Source organism: Rana temporaria, chromosome 5 (assembly GCF_905171775.1).
Source record: "Rana temporaria chromosome 5, aRanTem1.1, whole genome shotgun sequence".
NCBI lineage: Eukaryota > Metazoa > Chordata > Amphibia > Anura > Ranidae > Rana > Rana temporaria.
The window spans coordinates 13,414,619-13,439,517 of NC_053493.1; the positions used below are offsets into that span (position 1 = coordinate 13,414,619).

The 24,899-nt window shown below is 43.2% G+C and overlaps 1 protein-coding gene across 1 annotated transcript in view; it reads right to left on the bottom strand.

Moving 5' to 3' along the window:
• The window catches only part of OBSCN (obscurin, cytoskeletal calmodulin and titin-interacting RhoGEF), a 640,872-nt gene that overhangs the window by 300,854 nt on the left and 315,119 nt on the right, over positions 1–24,899 (bottom strand). The window contains exons 67-71 of the mRNA XM_040354276.1: positions 24,283–24,549; positions 19,905–20,171; positions 17,979–18,251; positions 5,836–6,105; positions 174–446 (exon numbers count right to left, since the gene is read on the bottom strand). Of these exons, the coding sequence (XP_040210210.1) occupies positions 174–446; positions 5,836–6,105; positions 17,979–18,251; positions 19,905–20,171; positions 24,283–24,549 (1,350 nt within the window). The remainder of the gene's footprint in view (positions 1–173; positions 447–5,835; positions 6,106–17,978; positions 18,252–19,904; positions 20,172–24,282; positions 24,550–24,899) is intronic.

The following is a 24,899-nucleotide window of genomic DNA, read 5'->3' on the forward strand; positions in this document are numbered from 1 at the left end:
GATACTGTATATCAACACCACAGTTTATAAAGCTTCCATCTACTCATCCTGGAGTTATAATATTGTCAGTACTGGCTAGGTCAGCTAAGTTTCCAAGATTACATGCGGATCAGTGGACTTGTGCAAGGGGACGCAGCCAGGTGTAGCGGGCATGCAGTGATTGCAGGCCTTACCTCGAACATTGAGGAAAGCAGATGAAACCGCATCTCCTGCCATGAATGTGACTCGGCAACTGTCCTCAGAAGTGAGGTTCTTCAGCAAGAGGAGATGCCTGCGCCCATTCTCAAAGAACACCAGTTCAATGTTCTCTGTAGTTTTTACTGGTTCATCATCTACCAGCCAGTTGTAGTTGTAGCATTCTGCTTTGGCCAGGTAACACTCAAAGAGAGCTTCGCCACCCTCTATCGCATCTACATTTTCCAGACCTTGCAATATCTTATTCTTGGCTAGTAGAAAACACAATGAAAGACCGCTAAAACACCAGTTGACTACTTCGAACTTCAACTGCTTTTAAACTCTTAAAAAATATATTTGTTTAAAGAACTTTACAGAATATGTTTCAGTAAATAGGGAAAGATGTAGAGCTACTGTATTTCATCTTTTAAACCAGAGATATGGACAAACTGATTTTTGCTCCCAGTTGTTGGCAAAATATATACACCTTGTTGTAAATTGGGAAAGCACATAACGACATAGAACTCTCAAAAGGCATATACTAGAACTTGACAAAATTGTACAGATTACATGATAATGTTAATACAATAAATTACTGTATGTATTAAAGTATAATTGAAGGCAAAACCTTTTTTTTAGGTTTGGATAAAGTGGGGAGGGATTAGAATGCTTGTCAGTTTTTGTTGCTGTCTGTGCCCCCCGTTAGGGAGATTCACCCTCTCCATTTGTCCTGTTTATCATTATCATTGAAAATTAAAGTAAAATAAAATATCAAATCTTCCAATGGGAACACTAGTTCTGGTAAACAGGAGGGGGGGGATTCCCTTAATTTACAGGGATTTCCTCTTACTTCCTGTTTTGGCTATGGGACAGGAAGTGAAGTTAAATCTCCCCAATGTGACAAGGATGGCAAAAAAAATAAAGCTTACAGGGATTATAACCCTCCCTGACTCTATCCGAAATGAAAACAAAAAAAAGTTTTGCCTATAGTTATACCTTAACACTTTCATTCCCAGTTTATAAAAATTCTTTAGCAGCTACTCTCTACTTAAGTAGATTATGTAGAATAAAAATGTTGGTTGTTTTGTCTCTCAATTAAAACCATGCCTTGTCCCTTTCTCCTATACTGTGACCTAAACAAGCTGCTTACATGTTGTCCAGCCAATGAAAAATATTTGTGCCATTTGTCTTAAAAAATACACTTTATTTTTTGTTTTTAATATAAAAAAAGCCTGCTTTGTCTTGCCATCTTATAATGCAGACTAATCAAGCTGCTTACATACTGTCCAGCCACTAAAAAAATATTTGTGCCATTTGTCTCTTAAAAAATACACTTTATTTTCTGTTTCAATATAAAGCCTGCCTTGTTTTGCCATCTTAAAATGCAGACTAATCAAACTGCTTACATACTGTCCAGGCACCGTACAATATTTTTTGCTATTGTTTCTCAAATAATGTACTCTAATGTACAGTTGTATTCAAAATTATTCAACCCCCACTGAAACTGATTGTTTTGGCCAGTTTGACATTGATTTTGATCATCCTGTCATCCTGCTTACAATTAAATCAAAGAGGCACGTGTAGGTCAGACAAATATAACATAACATTTATAATGAAATAACCACAAATGTCTTTTCTGTGCTCACATCATTATCAGATTTATTCAACCCCCAAGTGACTTTCAATATTAGTACTTAGTACAACATCCTTTTACAGTTATAACAGCTTTTAAACGTGAAGCATAGCTTGACACAAGTGTCTTGCAGCGATCTACGGGTATCTTTGCCCATTCGTCATGTGCAAAAGCCTCCAGTTCAGTCACATTCTTAGGCTTGCGCACTGCAACTGCTTTCTTTAAGTCCCACCAGAGGTTCTCAATGGGATTTAAGTCTGGTGACTGCGATGGCCACTCCAAAATGTTCCAGCCTTTAATCTGCAACCATGCTCTAGTGGACTTGGAGGTATGCTTGGGATCATTGTCCTGTTGAAAGGTCCAACGTCACCCAAGCCTCAGGTTTGTGACGGACTGCATCACATTGTCATCCAATATCTCCTGGTACTGAAGAGAATTCATGGTACCTTGCACACGCTGAAGCTTCCCTGTACCTGCAGAAGCAAAACAGCCCCAAAGCATGATTGAACCCCCGCCATGCTTCACAGTGGGCAAGGTGTTCTTTTCATCATAGGCCTTGTTCTTCCTCCTCCAAACATAGCGTTGATCCATGGTCCCAAACAGTTTCATCAGTCCACAGAACACAATCCCAAAACTTCTGTGGTTTGTCCACATGACTTTTGTCATACTGCAGTCGACTCTTCTTATTCTTTGGAGACAGCAAGGGGGTGCGCCTGGGAGTTCTGGCATGGAGGCCTTCATTACGCATTGTGCGCCGTATTGTCTGAGCAGAAACTTCAGTACCCACATCTGACAAATCTTTTCTCAGTTCCTCAGCAGTCACACGGGGACTTTTCTCCACTCTACGCTTCAGGTAGCGCACAGCAGTCGAAGTCAGCATCTTCTTTCTGCCACGACCAGGTAGCGTTTCAACAGTGCCCTTTGCCTTGAATTTGCGAATGATGCTTCCTATGGTGTCTTTTGGTATGTTTAACATCTTTGCAATCTTCTTATAGCCATTGCCCTTCCTGTGAAGAGTAATCACCTCTTCTCTTGTCTTCCTGGACCATTCTCTTGACTTCACCATGTTTGTAACCACACCAGTAAATGTCTAGAAGGAGCTGAGTATCACAGTCATTTTAAAGCTGCCTAATTAATGCGTATTAGGCTTTATTGCTGCTCCCTGACATCCACAGGTGTTTTCAATACCTGATTGAATACACTTCAATGGACCTCTGTTCTTCAGAGTGGTAGTCTTTAAGGGGTTGAATAATTGTGTAAATGAAGAATTCACAAAAGAAACATTTACTACTGTATTACAAAACCGATTGATGTCATTTTAGTTGCATATGGTTCTTTAAGAAGTCCTTGTAGGATTTCATTCTGAATACAATTACAAATGTACACTAAATTCCCTAAAACCCTTTACAGCATTGGGGGGTTGAATAATTTTGAACACAACTGTATATTTCAAGATAAAACCAGCCTCGTCTCTCCCTCTTAAATTGCGGACTAACCATGCTGCTAACATTCTGTACAGCAACTGAACATTATTTTTTATTGCAAGACAAAACCTGCCTTGCCCCTTTTATTTAGAACCTATTCTCAGGTGCTTTTTGGATCTGCCAAGTTCTTCCAAACACATACCTAAAGTCTACTTTTTATTTCATTTATATATTGGAAATAATGGTGGATATAGGATTGAAGGAGGTTTGGTTAAAGTGTGGATTTGTGGTTCTGAAGTGCTTTTGTGCACTCTGTTTTGATATTGTATTAAACTTTTAAGATAATGCAGTGTGGTACTGCAAAAAAACAAAAGAGTTTCACAAACTATACTATTAAACTGTTGTTCCACTGGCCAATGTGTTCGAAGTTGAGGGCTTCAGGTTTATTTTTTAAGAAAAAAAATACTTTTAGATCTGTTGTGGCTGCTACTTTCCCTATTCATTTGAGGCCTATTATCAATTGATAATAGTAAAGAGCATTAAATCACAGGTTTTATCATGTTTTGCTGCAGTACCAGCTTTAATTTTTCTCTAAACAGTAGAAACACAAAAAAAAAAAAATGCAGCCACTTCCAGTGCTAAGGGGTCTTCTGAAGTGAAGTGTAACAGGAACAAATGTATTGCAAGACTGGGTGGATGCTGCCTTCCTCAGATGGGGTAATCCGATGGGAACTACAAAAAAGACAAAATGGAAGGCGCGCACACCTAGTGCATTACCAAAGACAATTTAATTAATAAAAATCCATAAAACGTGGGTACCCACAAAGCACAAATCTCAATTGAGCCATAAAAACACACACAGTGTATAGACATATGCAGGACGACAACCACCACCACTGCATTTCTAGCTCTGAGGAAGGCGTGCGCCACCAAAACACATCAGCTATAACCCGTGTTGTGGTCCTGCACATGTCTATACACTGTGGGCCAGATTCACAGAGACTTACGCCGACGTATCTACTGATACGACGTCATAAGTCCAAATGTGCGCGGTCGTATCTATGCACTGATTCTTAAAATCAGATACGCCTGAATTTTGCCAAGATACGACCGACGTAAGTCTCCTACGCCGTCGTATCTTGGGTGCATATTTACGCTGGCCGCTAGGGGCGCTTACGTTGATTTACGCATCGAATATGTAAATGAGCAAGATACGCCGATTCACAAACGTACGTCCGCCGTAAAGATAAAACACCTCTATAGGTGGCGCAACCCATGCAAGGTATGGACGACGGAACAGCCGTCATATTTTACGTAAGTCGTACGTGAATGGGGCTGGGCGTAGGTTACGTTCACTTTCAAAGCATTGAGCCGACGTATCTTAGGGAGTATATGTGACTTGATTCTGAGCATGCGCGTGCATGCGCCATATGAACGACCCTTCATTTACATGGGGTCACGGTTAATTTAAATGTAGCACGCCCACTACCTGCCTACTTTGAATTAGGCGGGCTTACGCCGGCCCATTTTTGCTACGTCGACGTAACTTACGGAGCAAGTGCTTTGTGAATACTGGCCTTGCCTCACTATGTTACGTCGGCGTAGCGCAAATGAGATGCGCTACGCCGGCCAAAAGCCCTCTACGTAAATCTGGCCCTTTGTGTGTTTTTATGGCTCAATTGAGATTTGTGCTTTGTGAACACCCAATGGATTTTTATTAATTAAATTGTCATTGGTAATGTACTAGATGTGCGCGCCTTCCAGTTTGTCTTTTTTTACATTTTTTTCCACCTGATCTAAAACAAAAAAAATATTTAAGAATTTTAACTTCATGTACAACTCAAGTGATGTAACTGGTAGATGTGACATTTAATTCTGAACATTTCTGGGGTGCCTCATTTGATTCTGTCAGTCCTAGCAGTTTGAGCTAGGAAATAGTTCAAATACTAAAATAATTATTACCAATAAGCCCTTAAATTTGTTCTGAAGCAAAAACAAAAAGCAACTGATTGTACGGTTGTCTTGTATTGCTATTTACTTTCCCTCTAGTGTCCAAGTATTGCTTATATGCTTCCCTAATATTTGGACCAATTATTCCTTCCCTCTGGTGTTGAAATGTTGCTCATACACTTCCCTAAGACTGGGACCAATTAGTCAAAGACAATAATCAACACATATTTTTTTTTTAACATACGTGAGAACAACACAGAATATTCAGATATGACAGTAAAACAATGAAAAGCCAACAATGTTCACAGACTCTTTACAAAACACGATGGTACTGTATAAAAGGGAACACCATTTTTGACAAATAGGCAATGTGGTTCCCTTATATATGTTTGAAAAATACCCATTTTATATCACTATAAAATTGTGACCTTGATGCTAAACCAAAAACTACCAATCACCCCAGTTTGCAAGTAAGAGTAAATAATATTTCTTATATTCCAGAAGGTGAGCTCTAATGCAAAAACAGGGATAAAGAGAAGATGCAGACAGCCCTGTAAAGACGTAAAACCCATCCAGGTCAGTAATCAGTATTAATTGGTTGGCTTGTTAGACTGGCAGGAGTAAGAGTCTTCCGCATGTGGTCGAAGACCTCACCTTCGACTTCCAGCATAGCCACAACTCTAGTGCCATCGGCCTCGCACACGTACACGCCACGGTCCTCGGGAACCACAGACTTAATGGTCAGCTTGGCCACATTCCAATCTTGCTCGACAATGATTCTTTTCCCGTCAGAAATTACGTCTACATCATCGTTTTTCTTCCAGGTGGCCTGCACAGGCCTAGAGTACTGGCAGATGAACTCTGCTGTGTCATCTTCATCAATGATGAGGTCATTCATTGGACTGACCACCTCAAGAGTTGGATCTGTCAACCAACATGTCAGAGGGACATGCATTAAAGGCTCTTGATGAACATGACTTTGTTTATCTTGCTCAAAGCAGTGGAAGCAAAAGCATGATGGCAGATGGATTAGGCTGTGGTTAGTGGTTTCAGCCACGTGGAAGCCATAAATCACTCAAGGGCCAGCTTGTTGGTGAAGCTTAGTGTACAGGATAAGTCTTCATTACAATTCTACAACCATAATTTATAAAAATGCTGATTATAATTTAAAGTGGAATTCCAGCAAAGGGACCCACCCCTATCGTACATAAAAAAAATTTGGCCAAAAACTACTCATCCTCTTCAGGACCCAATGATGTCTCCAACTTCCTTCTCCGCCTGGTGTCACCAGTCTTTTTTGGTTTGAATGGTGACCAACATCATTCAACCTACCTCCTGTGGGACCTGGCTGTCATAGACACACCTCCTGGGCTCACAGTACTCATGGCCAGAGGGACACGCACACGCCATTACAGAGCACTGCTCAGTCCTGGTGAATAGATCGCCCACCACTGCTGCCAAGAAAGAAAATGGAAGGACCCGTGATGTCACCAAACCATTGACATCAAACCACGGAAGAAAGAAGGTGTGTATAGGGAGATTTCTTTAAAAAACAAATCAGCAGGGTTTCAAAATGGATGGAAGGATTGGCCTAACTGGAGTTCTACTTTATTGTGTAAATATTTCAATGCTTAAATTGTTCCTAGTAACTGAAAAAAAGTCCTATGGTTTGGCTGTCAGAACCCTCTACTGTTTCCTAATTGGGTGTTTTATATGCCTATCAGAAAAATAATTATAAGAGGAGTGCCCTATGACACCATGAAAGTTGACAAAGGTCATGCTTCTACATTAAGAAACATGTTCAGAAAAGGCAAAACAAAAATTAAATACCTCTATACTCAAAGTGTATCTTATGCCAATCTCTTGTTTTTTTATTTATTTTAGGGTGTGGAACTGTGAGGCCCCATACACACCATAGAATCCATCCGCAGATAAATCCCAGCAAATGGGTTTCAGCGGATAGATCCTATGGTGTGTACACGCCAGCGGATCTTTTTCCGCGGATAAATCTCCCCTGGGATGGATTTCCAGCAGATGAATATTTGCTGACATGCACAACATATCCATCTGCTGAAGTCCATCCCAACGGATGGATCCGCTGGTCTGTACAGACTCACCGAATCCATCCGTCCGAAGGGATCCCCCGCATGCGTCGCAATGATTCAACGAATGCGTGGAATTCCTTATATGACAGCGTCGCGCACGTCGCCGCGTCATAATCGCGGCGACGGCGCGACACGTCATCGCCAGAGGATTTCGGCGCGGATTTCAATGCGATGGTGAGTACACTCCATCGCATTAAAATCTGCTGAAATCATCGAGAGGATTTATCCGCGGAAACGGTCCGCTGGACCGTATCCGCGGATAAATCCTCCCGTGTGTATGGGGTCTTAAAGTTTTTTTTATTGCCATCAGTGTCCCTGTCAGGGTGTTGGACCCTCCTATACTGGTGACCACAGTCATCAAGGAGAGCATCAAGGTCATCAAGGACAGCATTGGCAGCATCATCTATGGTGACATCACTAGAGTTCTAGCATTGGAATGCAATAAAGCATCACCAAGTACTGGAAGTAGACCTTGCAATAAAGTACTAGGTCTGATTACACTGCCTGGGGGCCCTTTCCCCTTCACAAATCACTTACTTTTAGTAGCTGTAACATGTTCATGTAAAGAAAAAAGTGACCTCTCCTCCATATTCTACTTGTGGCCTACAGTGCCTTGAAAAAGTATTCACACCCTTTGAAATTTTACACATTTTGTCATGTTACAACCAAAAACTTAAATGTATTTTATTGGGATTTTATGTGATAGACCAACACAAAGTGGCACATAATTGTGAAGTGGAAGCAAAATAATAAATGGTTTTCAAAAACGTTTACAAATAAATATGTGAAAAGTTTAGAGTGCATTTGTATTCAGCCCCCCTGAATCAATACTTTGTAGAACCCCCTTTCTCTGCAATTACAGCTGAAAGTCTTTTTGGGGATGTCTCTACCAGCTTTGCACATCTAGAGAGGGAGATTTCTGCCCATTCTTCTTTGTGAAATATCTCAAGTTCTGTCAGATTGGATGAAGAACATCTGTAAACAGCAATTTTCAAGGCTTACCACAGCTTCTCATTTGGATTTAGGTCTGGACTTTGACTGGGCCATTCTAACACATGAATATGCTTTGATGTAAACCATTCAATTGTAGCTCTGGCTGTGTGTTTAAGGTTGTTGTCTGGAAGGTGAAACCCCCCCCCCCCCCCCCAGTCTTTTTCAAACTCTAACAGGTTTTCTTCTAAGACTGCCCTGTATTAGAGGTTTAAAGCAGGGTTAGGTTATGAAAAAATATCCCAAGCTTTGAACATTTCATGGAGCTCTGTTCAATCCATCATCAGAACATGGAAAGAGTATGGCACAACTGCAAACTTACCAAGACATGGCCGTCCACCTAAACCAGACTCTCAACCTTTTCAACACAGAGGAACGCTTGAAATAGTTCTTTGGTCTCGGGGAACCCCTGCTAAAAATGAGAATTCTACAACTCATGATACATGTGTGATAATCACTGGGAAGAATGGTCCTTACGCTTGTGGTCTTTGGGAAGAATTACCTACTTACAGATATCTAAAAAGATCAATGGTGTCAGTGGGAACTTATCTGAGAGGCAGAAATTGCCCAATGCTGAAGGAACCCCTAGCAACCTCTTGAGGAACCCTAGAGTTCCACGAATCCTGGTTGAGAATAACTGACCTAAACTGACAGGCCAGACAAGGAGAAACCCAGAGGCCCATGGTAACTCGGGAGGATCTGCAGAGATCCACAGCTCAGGTGGGAAAATGTGTCCACAGGACAACTATTAGCCATGGCACCCCACAAATCTGGCCTTTATGGAAGAGTGGTAAGAAAAAGGACATTGTTGAAAGAAAGCCATAAAAAGTCCCATTTGCAGTTTGTGAGAAGCCATGTGGGGGACACAGCAAACATGTGGAAGAAGGTGCTCCGGTCAGATGGGACCAACATTTTTATTTTACTTTTTGGCCTAAAAGCAAAATGATATATGTGGCAGAAAAGTAACACTGAACATACCATCCCCACGTGAAACATGGTGGTGGAAGATCGTGTTGTGGAGATGCTTTTCTTCAGCAGGGACAGGGAAGCTGGTCAGAGTTGATGGGAAGATGGATGGAGCCAAATACAGGACAATCTTAGAAGAAAACCTGTTAGAGTCTACAAAAGACTTGAGACGGGGGGGGGGGGGGTAGGTTCACCTTCCAGCAGGACAACGACCCTAAACATACAGCCAGAGCTACAATGGAATGGTTTAGATCAAAGCATATTCATGTGTTAGAATAGCCCAGTCACAGTCCAGACCTAAATCACATTGATAATCTGTGGCAAGACTTGAAAATTGCTGTTCACAGATGCTCTCCATTCAATCTGACAGAGCTTAAGCTTAAGCTATTTTGCAAAGAAGAATGGGCAAACATTTTTGGTTGTAACATGGCAAAATGCAGAAAAAAATTCAAGATGTATGAATACTTTTTAAAGGCACTGTACATAAGGAAGGATGACGTCACACTCCTTCCGGCTAGATCCTGTTGAATACAGAGCAGCTGAATTCTTGCAACAATCCTCTTGTAATAGGGCGAGAGTTAGGTTGTTTTGCAGAATCTTCATGGAAGGAAGGTGAGGTCATGCAGAAGAAGGGGGTAAGGTAAGTATGGTTCTGATTTTTATATTTTTTTGTACATTACACAGCTATTAACAGTAGGCAATCTGTAATGGGTCAGCAGCCCAAGCAATTTAGGCAGCCTTATTTTTTTTACAACAAGGTCCACTTTAAATTAGTGCAGTATGCTGGAATTCCCACCCTCCTCTGCTGGCCAGGAATTTGGCTACGTTTGTATTAATACTCTCCACTTAGTAGCCTCAAATATAAAGCAACATATTCATTTAATTTTCCTTCAAGTTAATTTTTTTTTTTAAATATGCATCATTGATTGTGTATCCTGTACACTTGGCATTGGTTTTAATGATTACATTATAGCACACTTTATCCATCAACACACTCTTCCTAAAAATCATAGATAGAGTCAACGTTAGTGTTTTTACAGTAAACTTGCACTAAGTGGGAAAATGTGGGCTGTCGATCCTGGCTGTGCTATCTGGCAGGGCTGTATGGATCACAAGCCTGGTTAAATAGAACTTTCCTTTGAGCTTTAAATTGATATACGGTATATAATAGACCTGGTCTTAGGAAAATATGTGTGTTTCCACTGTTGACCTCTGAGGCTGTCATGTCAATCCTCTGGTTCCAATACTTTCTGATTCACTGACCTGGCAAATGTGTGTATATCAGGTGTGGTGACCTCACTAGTGGCATGGACATGGACTTAGATTTTCCCCCTGGTCTCCTTTTAAGTGTTAATAATCTGACATTAAAAAGTGCAAAACATGGTGTAGCAAAATATGGCACTCAATATATCCTTTAAAATCTGAGATTTTAAACCACTACTATAAATGACATTTGTCCTGGACAGCCAAAGTTGATTCTGAACACATATTTTGACCGAACCTTGAGCTCATCCCTAATGACCATATATGGTAATTACCAAATATGGTCAATGCCATCAACTAGGGTCCGCACCCTTGTGTTTACATCATTGGAAACTGTGACTGATGATGGATGCCGTGATTGACTCCCTTGATGATGCCATCCTTCCTTTCCTGGCCACCCAGTCTACATGCCTAGTTAAGGGTCTGGTTGGAATATTAAGGGTGGCGATACCACTACTATAAATGACATTTGTCCTGGACAGCCAAAGTTCATTCTGAACTCATGTTCGGACCAAACCTTGTGCTCATCCCAAATGACCTAGATATGGTTGTGACCAAATATGGTCAATGATGTCAACTAGGATCCCCTTGACTCTCTTGATTATGCCATGATCCTTCCTTTCCTGGCCACCAAGTCCACATGCCTAGATAATGGTTTTGTTGGAATATTAAGGGGTATCTTAATATAGTGGTGCTAGAGATGTCACTATCATATATGACATTTGTCCCGGACAGCCAAAGTTTGTTCTGAACTTGTGTTCAGACCAAATCTTTAACTCATCCCTATTGTCTATACAGTATATGGTCTTGACCAAAAATGGGCAATGACTTAACCTAAGATCCCAAGCCCTGTGTTTATATCACTGGACCCCATGATTGACAATGGATATACATCATTGGATGCCGTTATTTACTCCCTTGATGAGATGCTGTGTTCCTTCCTTTCTTGGCCACCCAGTCCACATGCCTAGATAAGGGTCTGGTTGGAGATTTATGGGGAACCTTATTATAGTAGTGGTGGAGATACCACTGCTATATATGCCATTTGTCCTGGATAGCCAAAGTTGGTTCTGAACTCGTCTTAGGACCGAACCTTAAGATCATCCCTATTCACCAAATATGGTCAATGACATCAAATAGGATCCCCAGTCCTGTGTTTATTTCATCACTGGACCCCACGATTGACAATGGAAATACATCATTGGACGCAGTGATTGATTCCCTTGATGATGCCATGACCCTTCCTTTCCTGGCCACCCAAACCAAACTTCAAACTCATCCCTATTGACCATATCTGGTCGTGACCAGATATGGTCAATGATTTCACCTAGGATCTCCAGCCCTGTGTTTACATAACTGGAATTCATGATTTACAATGGAATGACACCACTGGACACTGTGATTGACTTCCTTGATGATGCCTTCCTTTTCTTACCACCCAGTTCACATGCCTAGATAAGGGTCAGGTTGGAATACTACTACTTAATATAGTAGTGGTAGAGATACCACTACTGCTATATACTACTATATATGGCATTATAGATCACTATAAATGACATTGTCCTAGATGGCCAAAGTTGGTTCTGAACTCATGTTCTCACCAAACCTTAAGCTCATCATTATTGACCATATATGGTCAATGACATCAACTAGGATCCCCAGCTCTGTGTTTAGAGCACTGGACCCTGTGATTGACTCCCTTGATGATGCTGTGATCCTTCCTTTCTTGGCCACCCCGTCCACATGCATAGATAAGGGTCTGGTTGAAATATTAAGGGGAACCCCACACCAATAATTAAAATTCATGGGTACTGTCCCTTTACAAAAATGGTTAAAAAACAGGTACAGTGGAACCTCGGATTGTGAGTAACGCGGTTAACAAGCGTTTCGCAATACGAGCACTGTATTTGCTAAAATCCTAACTCGGCTTGCTAATGTTGTCTCACAAAACGAGCAGGGTTCAGGCCAAAGCAGGCGCAGTACCGCGTTTGGCCTGAGGTTGGGGGCGCCAGAACCGAATGGCGCAGATTGCCCGCGTTTCTTAAACGACCGTAAAGGGCCGAGGACAGTTCGGCTGACCTCAGCAAACCTCGGAAAGGCTTGTGAATGAAGCCTTTCCGAGGTTTGCTGAGGTCAGCCGAACTGTCCTCGGGCCTTTTCGGACATTTCCGAAGCTCTCTGGCACCCCCCGCCTCTGGCCGCATGCGGTATTGCATGCCATTGAAGTGAATGCAGGACAAATTATTTTAGTTTCCATTGACTTCAATGGGGAATCTCGCTTTGATATGCGAGTACTTTGGATTACGAGCATTCTCCTGGAACGGATTATGCCCGTAACCCAAGGTTCCACTGTATATTATATAATTTATTCAATACAAATTGTTAATGTATATACATAGCTGGGTTCCGTGATTGAAAATGGTTTTAGATTGGGGGACATCAGTAGCTTGTTTGAGATGTTTGAGGACTCCTGTTTTAAAAGCTATTTTAATAAGAACTACAACAAAAATTAGGCATCAAATCCATCCATGACTTTAGTAGAGTGACTTGGGACTTCTATGAATTATAGCACTATGCCCTTTGCATTGTTAAAAACAAAAAAGCAAAAGTGTTTTTTTTTTATATGGGAAGAGTGTTTTTTTTCTGAAATCGGACTATGGTTGTGCCTAGATGGGAATTTTTTTAAGCAAACATCTAAAACAGAAAAAAAGTTTCACCTAAAAACACTGAGTGACTCCATCTATATTTTTTAACAGACATTTTAAAGCACCAAAACTTTATAGAGAAAAAAAATTCACGAAGGAGAAGGTCAACTTTAAGATCAGTGTTTAACTTTTGCCTGAATTATGGACCGATAAAGGTCAAGTTTTGCTAAAAAACAAAAAACAAAAAAAAAAGCAATGTAAATGTAAAGTGCAATAACCCAACCCAACAGCCAATCAGAACATTTATTTTTATTCGGTGAGTCCACTAAAAAGGTTAAATAAAAGTTGTTTGAAATGCGCTACTGCACTTTACACGTCATCATTGCTCTGTTTTAATGAATCAGCTGCTTTATGTCTCATTCTTCACTGTAGAATACATGGCCACCTCATAAATAACATTTCATAATGAAAATAATAATTTTATTACTAAATCAGCCCAATCTAAACATTTTTGGAATTGTCATCTTTGTGGGAGAGGTTATAATGGCATTCTATTAAATGTATGGATTTGACATCAAATCTCCGTACATGTACACAGTTCTGGTGCTTTGTTGTAAAAATGATAGATTTATGCTGAATAGGGTTAGCCATTGAGCTATTTGTTATATTGCTACATAGTATTAGATGACTACTAGTGTTTTACCTCCTCTAGAAACATTACCAACCGCAACACAGTATAGTTATACTACACCCCTCTGCTGGACGCATCAAACCAGAGGCCCTAAAAGGACTATTCACTTTTTAAACCCTATTTATTATTTTTAAAGTTTGCATTTTTCTTTTAAATTAACATTTTTACAGTTTTTGCTTTCCATAGAAACAGTTGACCTGATTCTTGACTGAGAGTCAGGCTTTCAGAATATTCCTCTTGAGATCCATGTTACATATCAAAGTCTACCTAGGTAGTACAATATAGTTCTTACTAGAGATGTAAAATTTTCAGAAATTGTGAAGAAAGGCCCCTATATGGTAAGGAGCCAATTTATCCATTCACTTTGGGTGTTTGTCAGCATTAAGGTGAAGGTGGAAGTGACCGTGGAACACTAATTGATTGGAAGCACGCATCTTTCTTCAATTGAGGACTGTCAATGGGAATTTTTTTCCAACCTCTCCCTTTTTTTGCTTTTATGTATGAACTGGACACTTTCACTACAGTTGAATGTTACATAATACGTTTTGGCACACCAATTTTGAGTTATTATTATCAAGCATCATTGTATTCTAGGACTTTTTTACTAGATCTTCTAGTACTACCAGGTGTTTTATCATTATTTATTTGTCTATTTATTTAGATTTAAGTATAAATCACTATTAATTGTATAGCGCACCCACCCATATATTTCTCATGGAAAGAATGCACCTTACGGTATTGGTCAATGGGAAGAACGCCTCTTACGGTATTGGTCCATGGGAAGAATGCCCCTTACGGTATTGGTCCATGGGAAGAATGCCCCTTATGGTATTGGTCCATGGGAAGAATGCCCCTTACAGTATCGGTCAATGGGAAGAATGCCCCTAATGGTATTGTTCAATGGGAATAATGCCCCTTATGGTATTGGTCAGTTGGAAGAAAGCCCCTTATGGTATTGGTCAATGGGTTGAATGCCCCTTACGGTATTGGTCCATGGGAAGAATGCTCCTTACGATATTGGTCAATGGGAGGAATGCCCCTTACGGTATTGGTCCATGGAAAGAATGCCCCTTTATGGTATTGGTTAATGGGAAGAATGTTCCTTACGGTATTGGTCAAAGGGTGGAATGCCCCTTATTATATTGGTCCATGGGAAGAATACCCCTTACAGTATCTGTCAACGAGAAGAATACCTCTTACGGTATTGGTCAATGGGAAGAATGCCCCTTAAGGATAGCTATAAAGATCAATGGTATCAGTGGTCACCTTTTTGAGAGGCAGAACTTGCCAATTGCTTAAGGAACCCCCGGCAACTTTAAGATTCCATTGAACCCGGTTGATGAAGGCTGGTCTAACTTAAATGATGTCAGGCAAGAAGCATCAGTTTAGGGTTTGTAGCGGGGCAAAGTGACTTTGTTTATAGAGAAAGAACATGAGATGGATGACTGAAGTATAACAAGATATACTGTCTTTAAAAAAATATATAGAAATATATTCCATACCCTATACCTCAATCAAGAGTCAGGCTGTTTCTATGGAAAATGTTGCAAAAAGAATATGGTCAATTCATAACTGAACAATAAACTGACCGATAGTTTGAACTCACTCATGCAAATTTAGAGTCTAAAGGAACAAAAAATTATAAAGCTTTCAAAAACTAATTTTTACCTCATAAAAATCTTTGAACAATTTATTGACTCTACTACAATTGTTTGCTTGTACTTGTGGGAGAAAATGTAGACTGCACTGTCCGCTAACAGCTTAACATTTATGTAAACTAGACATGTGCACTGCCGAAAAATTAGTTCGTTTTTCGTTTCATTTGTTTTTTTGCTTTTTTTTGGAAATTCATAAATTTGAAAATTCGTAACTTTGAAAATTTGAAAATCCGAAAATTAAAAAAAAAATCGGAGATTTCGGAATTAATAAATTTGTCAAAATTCGTTAAAAAACAAATCAAATTGCGCATTTGTCTAACGTATACCCAAAAACAAAAACGTTGTTCATTGTTGCTGGTGGGGATCTATTTTTGCTGGGGAAATCTTTTGTTGCTAGGGGGATACCTGTTGCTGGCTGGGCTATCGGTGCTAGCTGCTGGGAGATCTACTGCATTGCTATTGGCAGGGGTTTATTGCTGCTGGGCAGATCTATTGTTGGGGATCTATTGTTGGTGGGGGATCCTATTATTGCTTGTGAGGGATGCAATTGTTGCTGGTAGGGGATCCTATTGTTGCTTGGAGGGATCAACTGTTTAGGGAGGGGTCTATTGTTGCTGGCTTCTGGAGGGTCTAATAATGCTGGCTGCTGCAAGATATACTGTATTGCTACTGGTGGGGGGCTTATTGCTGCTGGGGAGATCTACTTTTGTTAAGGGGATCTGTTGTTATTGGTGGGGGATCCTAGTGTTTCTAGGGGGTCAATTATTGCTGGAAGGGATCTGCTGTTGAGGGAGGGGGTCTATTGTTGCTGGCTTCTGTACGGTCTATTGATGCTGGCTGCCAGGAGATCTACTGTATTGTTACTGACTGGGTTTTTTGCTGCTAGGGTGATCTGTTGTTGTGGGTGGTATATTGTTGTTGGTGGGGGGTCCTATGGTTGATAGGGGGCAATTGTTGCAGTGAGGGGTCAACATTTTTTTTCTACTGGGGAGATCTATTGTAATTGGTCCTACTGTTGCTGGCAGGGAGTCCTATTACTGCTGGTGGGGGGATCCTCCTATTGTTGCTAGTGGGCCAATTGTTGCTGTAAGGGATTAACTGTTGAGGGAGGGATCTATTTTTGCTGGAGGTCTATTGATGCTGGCTGTCAGAGCATCTACTGTATTGTTACTGACTGAGTTAATTGCTGCTGGGGATATCTATTGTTGTGGGAGGGGGTAGTTTTATTGTTGTTCATGGGGGATCCTATTGTTGCTAGGGGTCAATTGTTGCAGGAATAGATCTACTCTTGAGGGATGGGTCTATTTTTCTGACTTCTGGAGGGTCTATTGATGCTGGCTGCTGGGGGATCTACTGTTTTGCTACTGGTGGGGGCTTATTGCTGCTGGGGAGATCTACTTTTGTTGGGTGGGACCTATTGGTATTGGTGGAGATCCTATTGTTGCTGGAAGGGGTCTACTGTCGAGGGAAGGGGTCTATTATTTCTGGCTTTTGGAGGGTCTATTGAGGCTGGCTGCTGGAAGATCTTCTGTATTGTTACTGACAGGGTTTTTTGTTGCTAGTGAGATCTATTGGTGTTGGGGGAGATCCTATTATTGCTTGTGGGGGAGTCTATTGTTGCTAGTGGGGGATCATATTGTTGCTAGGGGGGTCAACTGTTGTTGGGAGGGATCTACTGTTGAGGAAGAGGTCTATTGTTGCTGGCTTCTGAAGGGTCTATTGATACTGGCTGCTAGGAGATCTCCTGTATTATTACATTGGGGGTCTACTGTTGCTTGGGGTGTATTTTGTTGCTTGAGGGATCTACTATTTTTGCGCCAAGGATGGATCAGCGCCAAGGATGGATCTCTTGTTGCTACAGGGGTCTAATTTTGTTATTAGGGGGTATATTGTTGCTTGTGGGGGGATCATATTGTTGCTGTGGGGTATAATATCGTTTCTGGGGGGGGGCAATGGTTGCTGGTAGGGGTCTACTGTTGAGGGAGGGCTCTATAGTTGCTGACTGGGGGATCTAGTTATTGTTACATCAGGGGTTAATTATTGTTGTGTGGAAGGGGTACTTTATTGCTGGGGGTCTATTCTTTCAAGGGTGGTATTTTGTTGCTGAAGAGGCCTTTGCTGTTGGGGGGAATTTATTGTTATGGATAGGGGACGGTGACAAGGAATGACTTGAAAAGGGGGGGGGGGGAAGGAACCTATTCTCTGAGAAAAGACAAGCCCTGAGTATAATTGATGTAGTAGTCTTAGGGTGAGGGAATTGAGGATCCTCGTCACCGATGGTGGGCCTGGAAAGCATTATGATTGGATTTTAAAGGCTTCCTACTTTTTATTACCCATGAATCTCTAGTTCCTTTGCGTCCCCAAAAATCCCTTTAAGTTTCCTTCACTTCAACACATTTGCCTTTGCTCCAGAAGGGGAAAACACTAGCAGGCGGTTGGAACCAGCTCAGTTAGGCTCGTGTTAGTCTTTTTAAAATACCTTTGATTAACAGTTTAGCAGAAGATACGAGAGAGCCAGCTCTGAAGGTGACAACGCCAGAGTCATTGGTCCCCAGGTTTTTTAGCGTTAAGGTGTGGACGGTGCCTCCATACACTGAGATCTCATTCACGGGGCTGTTCTGGAGGGGCGAGCCATCCAGCCACCACTGAACATTCCGCACGGACGGACTGGACAGCTCGCAGGAGAAAACGGCCGTCTCCCCCGCAAAGACATCTGTGTTCTTTAAAGCGGATACTAGGTCTACGTTACTCTCTGGTGACGGGTTCAGAGATTAGAAAAAAAAAACATCAAACAATGGTAAAAACAGGATGCTCATTAAAAAAAAAAGTTTACCAAAATGTACATAATATCCTCAAAGGAAAGACATTATTACTATAAACAATACAAAACTAATGTTTTATATACATTTATATGAATTTACATTGCACAATGGAGCACTGATTCATCTTGTAGGCAAGTAAAACAAGTCAGAGTGTTTAAAGACCAACTGTAAAGCATGGCGAGAAGCCACAAAACAAGTCCAATTGTTTAAAGACCAACTGTGAAGCTTATAATGCTTATTTGACTGTACTTCTCCTATGGATCACAGGAGTCCAGTGCATTCCGCACTCCTGCGACCCATGTTCAGCAGACAGCGGGCTGAAGCCTGCTGTCGGCTGACGTCACAGAGCTGGTCCTGACTCTGGAAAGATCTGGGCCATATGGTCGAGATCCGCCCACATGTCTGGAATGGCGCACGGCTCAGCCTCTCAGCGAGCCGCTGTCCCCATTCAGATCACAACCCCCCACTGTAGTGTCCTCTGTACCCCCATAGCAGTGTCCTGTGCCACCTCAAAGCAGTGTCCTCTGTCCCCTTCACACACCTCCATTGTAGTCTCCTCTGACCCCCCCAAAGCAATGTCCTCTTTCCCCTTCACTTCCTCCCCCCACTGTAGTGTCCTCTGCCCCCAAAGCAATATTCTCTGTCCCCTTCACTCCCTCCACCCACTGTAGTGTCCTTTGCCCCCCCCAAAGCAATGTCCTCTGTCTCCTTCACACACCCCCACTGTAGTCTCCTCTGCCCCCCAAAGCAATGTCCTCTGTCCCCTTCACTCCCTCCCCCCACTGCAGTGTCCTCTGCCCCAAAGCAATATCCTCTGTCCCCCTCACACCCTCCCCCCACTGTAGCGTCCTCTGCACCCCCCGCCAAAGCAATGTCCTCTGTCCCCTTCACTCACTCCCCCCACTGTAGTGTCCTCTGTCCCAAAGCGATGTCCTCTGTCCCCCTCACACCCTCCCCCCACTGTAGCGTCCCCTGTCCCCCCCCCCAGCAAAGCAATGTCCTCTATCCCCTTCACTCCCTCTAACCACTGTAGTGTCCTCCCCCCCAATGAAGTGTCCTCTGTCCCCTCTCAACCCGCCCCCTGTAGTGTTCCCTTCACACTGGAGGGGAAGGACTGTGTGAAGGGCTGTGCTCCCGATTTACCCGTCGGCTGCCCACAGTGAATCAGGATCGATGACTTGCCGACCCCTGGACTAAAGAATCTGCAGCAGCCAACACTTCTGGGTGTGTCAGATTCCTGGTCCTGCACTTGCATTCTGCGGTTCAACCTGTCAGCTCCTGTATCACTACTGTACCCAACAGTGGCCAACGGGAGGAACCACAGCACACTGCAGGGGGACACTCCTCATAACACTGCAGGAAATGGAGGAAAATTTACTAAATAATATTGGAATACATTTATTACAGAGAAGCTCTTACTGTTCTATAGAGTACATAGTGTCTGTCCTCCTTTGCCTTTGGTGTGATAAAGGACACTTGGGCATTATACTAATAAAATCATGTGATCAAATTTTTTTTAACACAATCTTTGTCGCACTGAAAGTACATCAAGCACCCCCCATCCCCTCCCTAACATTAGTTACCTTGTACGAAGACGGAGGCCACAGTCTGGGCGGAATTGGTGCTGCAGGCGTACTGGCCGCAATCTTCCATGTCCACGTTATGGATCACTAATTCAACTAAAGTGCCGCTTTGCCTCATCTCATACTTATCACTGGGCTGTAGTACCAGCGCTCCTTTCCTCCACTCTACGGGGGCGCCATCTTTGGAGACCTGGCACTCTAACATCGCCATTCCGCCTTCCTCCGGTTCGATATTACATAGCTCTTGTGTGAAAACTACGGGAAGGGCTGAAACACATCATCCACAGTGAACAGAGAGGAATCAATAAGGAAACATAACAGACAGTAGGGATGGGTAGGGATGGCCGATGCCTCAGATGCCACGGGGTAAGGGGGCAGCAAAAGGCTGAAAATAATTTTAATGTTAACTTTATTATAACATAAAAATAATTTCCAATTGAGATAAACCTAGGTTTAATAGCCAGTATGGTCTTTTCCATTTACCATACAGCCAATCCTTATTTTATTCTACTGTATATGATTTCATTATCCAAGAAGACATTTTTTCTTCTAGAACAATTTATTTGAAGAAGAATTCCAGGTAGTGGATATTTTCACATAGTTACATTGTTACAACTTGGACCAACTATGTATAAACCATGCCTGAGAGACCCTTCTAGAAGTTGGAAATCACTGTAGTGAACATCTCTAGTATAGTGCTACTACGCCTCTACTACACCCCTTCAAAACCCTTACTACACCGCAACCGGGGGTGGCCCATTCATTATGGGCGCACGGATGCTGCCCCCCCCCCATCCATGCCCCTGTCGCCTTTCCTATCCATGCGCCCGGCCCCTTTCAGGACGCCGGGTGCATGAATTCCTATGGAGGCGAGGGGGGTGTTTTTTGAAGCACATGATTAGAGCCAGAGGCTCTAATAGGCTTCAAAATAGGGTGGGCTCGGGGCGCAGAGCATTGCGCCTGAAGCCCACCCAGATGTGTTGCAACAGCGAATTAATATTCACTTTTGCAACATTGATCCTCCTCCCGGTTAATCAGGAAGTGGGTCTGATACTGGCTGAAAGAACTGGTTGAAAGAACAGGCGATCCTATTAGACGCCTAGGAAAAGAAGGGAGGAGCCGCACAGAAGACACAGGAGCCTGCCCACTGTCCATAGAAGCCCGTTGCCGCCGAAGCCTGCCGCTGCCACCAGAGCCCACTGCTGCCACCATAGTCCACTGCCCGCCGATGCCGGAGCTGGCCACTGGAGCTCGCCTAAGCCAGCCGCTATCTGCCGCAGCACTACTGGGTTGCCTGCTTGGGTAAGTTGCTGACTGAGATGCCCCTGACCAATAGGGGGGGTTGTTTGCCCCCAAAAGAAACACCGGCCACCACTGACTGCTACCACACCATTATTACACTATTACTACTGTCAGGAAGCTAATACAAGTGCTCATTCTCATGCAGCTAATGCTCACCCCCGTGCAGCTAATGCTCATGCACTTGTACCAGCACACAGACAAGCTCACGCTAATATCCAGTGTGCACTGACATGTAGGTGAATTACTGTGCATTAGTGCTCACCGACCCGCACGTCCACGTGCATTGGTGCAAAGCTGCCTATTTAAAGGAGATCCTGGTGTGTGCTAATCGCTGGATGTTCTTCATCTTTCCCATGACCCATGTTCCTGCTTGCTGACTGATCTTCCGTTGCTCACCCAGCTAGTTCCTGCCCTTGCTCTGTGAATTCTAGATACCGACCTTCGCTTGCCTCTGACTATTCTCTGCCTGCTTCCCTGGTACTGACCCTCAGCCTGCTACTAAACCTTGCTCTGCCTGCTTCCCCGGGACTGACCTCAGCTTGCTATTGGACCTTGCTCTGCCTACTTCCCCGGGACTGACCTCAGCTTGCTATTGGACATTGCTCTGCCTACTTCCCTGGTACTGACCTCAGCCAGCTCCTGAACCGAGCTCTGCCTGCTCTCTGTCCATGCTGCTGCCTCACCATGCATGGCCCTGGCTCACCTTGACTACATCTCTGTCCGTGGCAATCACCTGCTACCTAGCTACCAGCACCTGTGCGTCTTTGAGTCTTGTACCTCTGTCACCACATTCAGGGGTGCTTGGACTAGAGCCACAAGGGAAGCCCTCTAGTCAACTAGGCCTCCAACCAAGGTACGTGACAAATACACCACTACTACACTATTACTATATGAATACTACACCACTACTACAGTGATCTCCACCAGCTTCTGGATCCTGTGCTGAGACGCTGAAAAAAGGAGGCTGGCCGTTCGGCATGGGCGCCATTCAGAGATCACTTTGCATCTTCTGAAAGAATGAAAAGCATTCTCTGATTGGATGAGATAGAGAGCCTGTTGTCACCGCCCCCACCTCTCCACCTCGTCCAATTATTCATTGAGAAAATGCAAAATGGCCTCTGAATGGCACCCATGTAGAGTGGGCAGCTTCCCATGTTTACAATGCAACAGGGCACCCGCTTCGGCATGGTAACTGAGACCCTTCTGGACCAGATAAAAAATGCCATACCTGGAATTCTTCTTTAAAACCCAACTGAGCTTTACGTTTTAATCAGCTAAATACATTCCAGGGGCATCAAAACAAAAGGTATGCAAAGTCTAACAAAATGGACTTCGCAATTGGAAATTGAAGCTAAAGGGGGGTTTGCTAATCCCTCAACCTCATATGAACAAGCCTTATGTGTCATTAAAATGAGACATCTGCCCTGCCAGGGTGGATTCGGTTAGACAGACCCAAGGCTAGAGATCCCTTCCAATGCCTGCTTTCACCTCTATAAATTTTCCTTTTGTAGCACCCTCTGGTGGGCCACTAGTGTCAGAGTACGTAAAAGCATATTCTGACTCATGTCTATACCCTGTAAGTCTGTAATTGCGTCAGGATTACTAGAGTTCAGGGCAGCATGACTCATACAGTCACTGGCAGTTACCCCATCTAGGCAGCGGGCGCATCGGGCAGCGGCGGGGATTGGGCATCAGCGGGCACATCGGGCAGCGATAGGATCGCCTGTCCTTTCAGAAATGTGGGTCCTTTCAGAAACTTCCCAGTGTTGCAACAGCGAAAATATTCATTCGCTGTTGTAACACCTGGGTGGGCTCGTTGCGCAATGCTCTGCGCCACGAGCCCACCCCATTCTGAAGCCTATTAGAGCCTATGGGCCAGATTCTTAAATGAGATACGACGGCGTATCTCCAGATACGCCGTCGTATCTCTAAGTTGCGAGGTCGTATCTATGCGCCTGATTCTTAGAATCAGTTACGCATAGATTTCCCATAGATCCGACTGGCGTAACTGTGTTACACCGTCGTATCGTAAATGCATATTTACGCTGGCCGCTAGGTGGCGCTTCCGTCGAATTCCGCGTAGAGTATGCAAATTAGCTAGATACGCGAATTCCCGAACGTACGCCTGGCCGACGCAGTAAAGTTACGCCGTTTACGTTAGGCTTTTCCCGGCGTATAGTTACCCCTGCTATATGGTGGCGTAAGTGCGGCGTACCAATGTTAAGTATGGCCGTCGTTCCCGCGTCGAAATTTGAAAAAGTTACATCGTTTGCGTAAGTCGTCCGTGAATGGGGCTGGACGTCATTTACGTTCACGTCGAAACCAATGACGTCCTTGCGGCGTACTTTGGAGCAATGCACACTGGGAAATTCCAAGGACGGCGCATGCGCCGTTCGGGAAAAACTTTGATCACGTCGGGTCAAAGTACATTTACATAAAACACGCCCCCCTGAACCAAAATTTGAATTAGGGGGGCTTACGCTGGCCGGTTTACGCTACGCCGCCGCAACTTACGGAGCAAGTGCTTTGAGAATACAGCACTTGCCCTTCTAAGTTGCGGAGGCATAACGTAAATCGGATACGTTACGCCCCCGCAAAGATACGCGGTTCTATGTGTATGTGTCTAACATCAGGTGCTTCAAAAAAAAAAACACCTCTGCCGCTGTAATTTATGCACCCGGCGTCCTGAAAGGGGGCGGACGCGTGAATAGGGGGAGGCGGCCGTGGCAGCTGTGGATAGAGGGGGCCCCTAATGGACGGGCCGCCACTGGTGTGAACCTAGCGTAAGACTTTGCACAAATTTTGTTTTGATGCCCCTGAAATGTATTTCGCTGATTTCAATTGAAAGTTCGATCAGGCTTTACGAAAATGAAGGCTGTCGCCTGTGGAAAAATCCTGACTTATTTTTCTGACTTAAAATAATCTGATCTATTTTTCTGACTTTAGCAAATGGCTTTATTTAGACTGGATCCTCTCTGTCAGTAACATATATGATACAAAATTATATTTTTTAATACTTTGCTGAAAAAGTAGTCATTGACGTTAAAGTGACTGCATGGGCATTGCCCCTCCTTACCTTTCACTTGCAGCTTGCTTGAGGTTTTCTCGCCGCCTGCGCTGCAGCTGTATTCGCCTGCGTCCTCCAGGAGGACGTCCTTAATGCGCAGACTGTGAACCGATCCTTTTACGGTGACCTCGTATTTTCCGCCATGTTTGATCACCAGGGATCCTTTCCTCCACTCCGCCGCCACGTTGGGCTTGGAGAGCTCGCAGTTCAGCGTCACGCTTCCCTGCTCTTCCGCCTCGGCAGGCTGCAGGGGCTTTGCAAATTTCAGCACCACCACTGGGGTTTTAATAAAAAAAAAAAAGGAGGTAAAAGGTCAACAGGGTCCTCTGGGGAAATAAAAAAAATACCCATTTAACCACTTGGCCTCTGGAAGGTTTACCTTCCATGACCAGGCCATTTTTTTTTTTGCAATACGGAAGAGCGTTATTTTACCCGACACTTGCGCATCTCGTGACACGCTGTACCCAAATTACATTTTTACTCTTTTTGTTCCCACAAATAGAACTTTCTTTTGATGGTATTTGATCACCTTCATTTTATTTTTTATGATACAAATGAAAAAAAAACTGAAAAATTCTGAAAAAATTATATATATATTTAACTTTTTGCTATAAAACATATTCGAA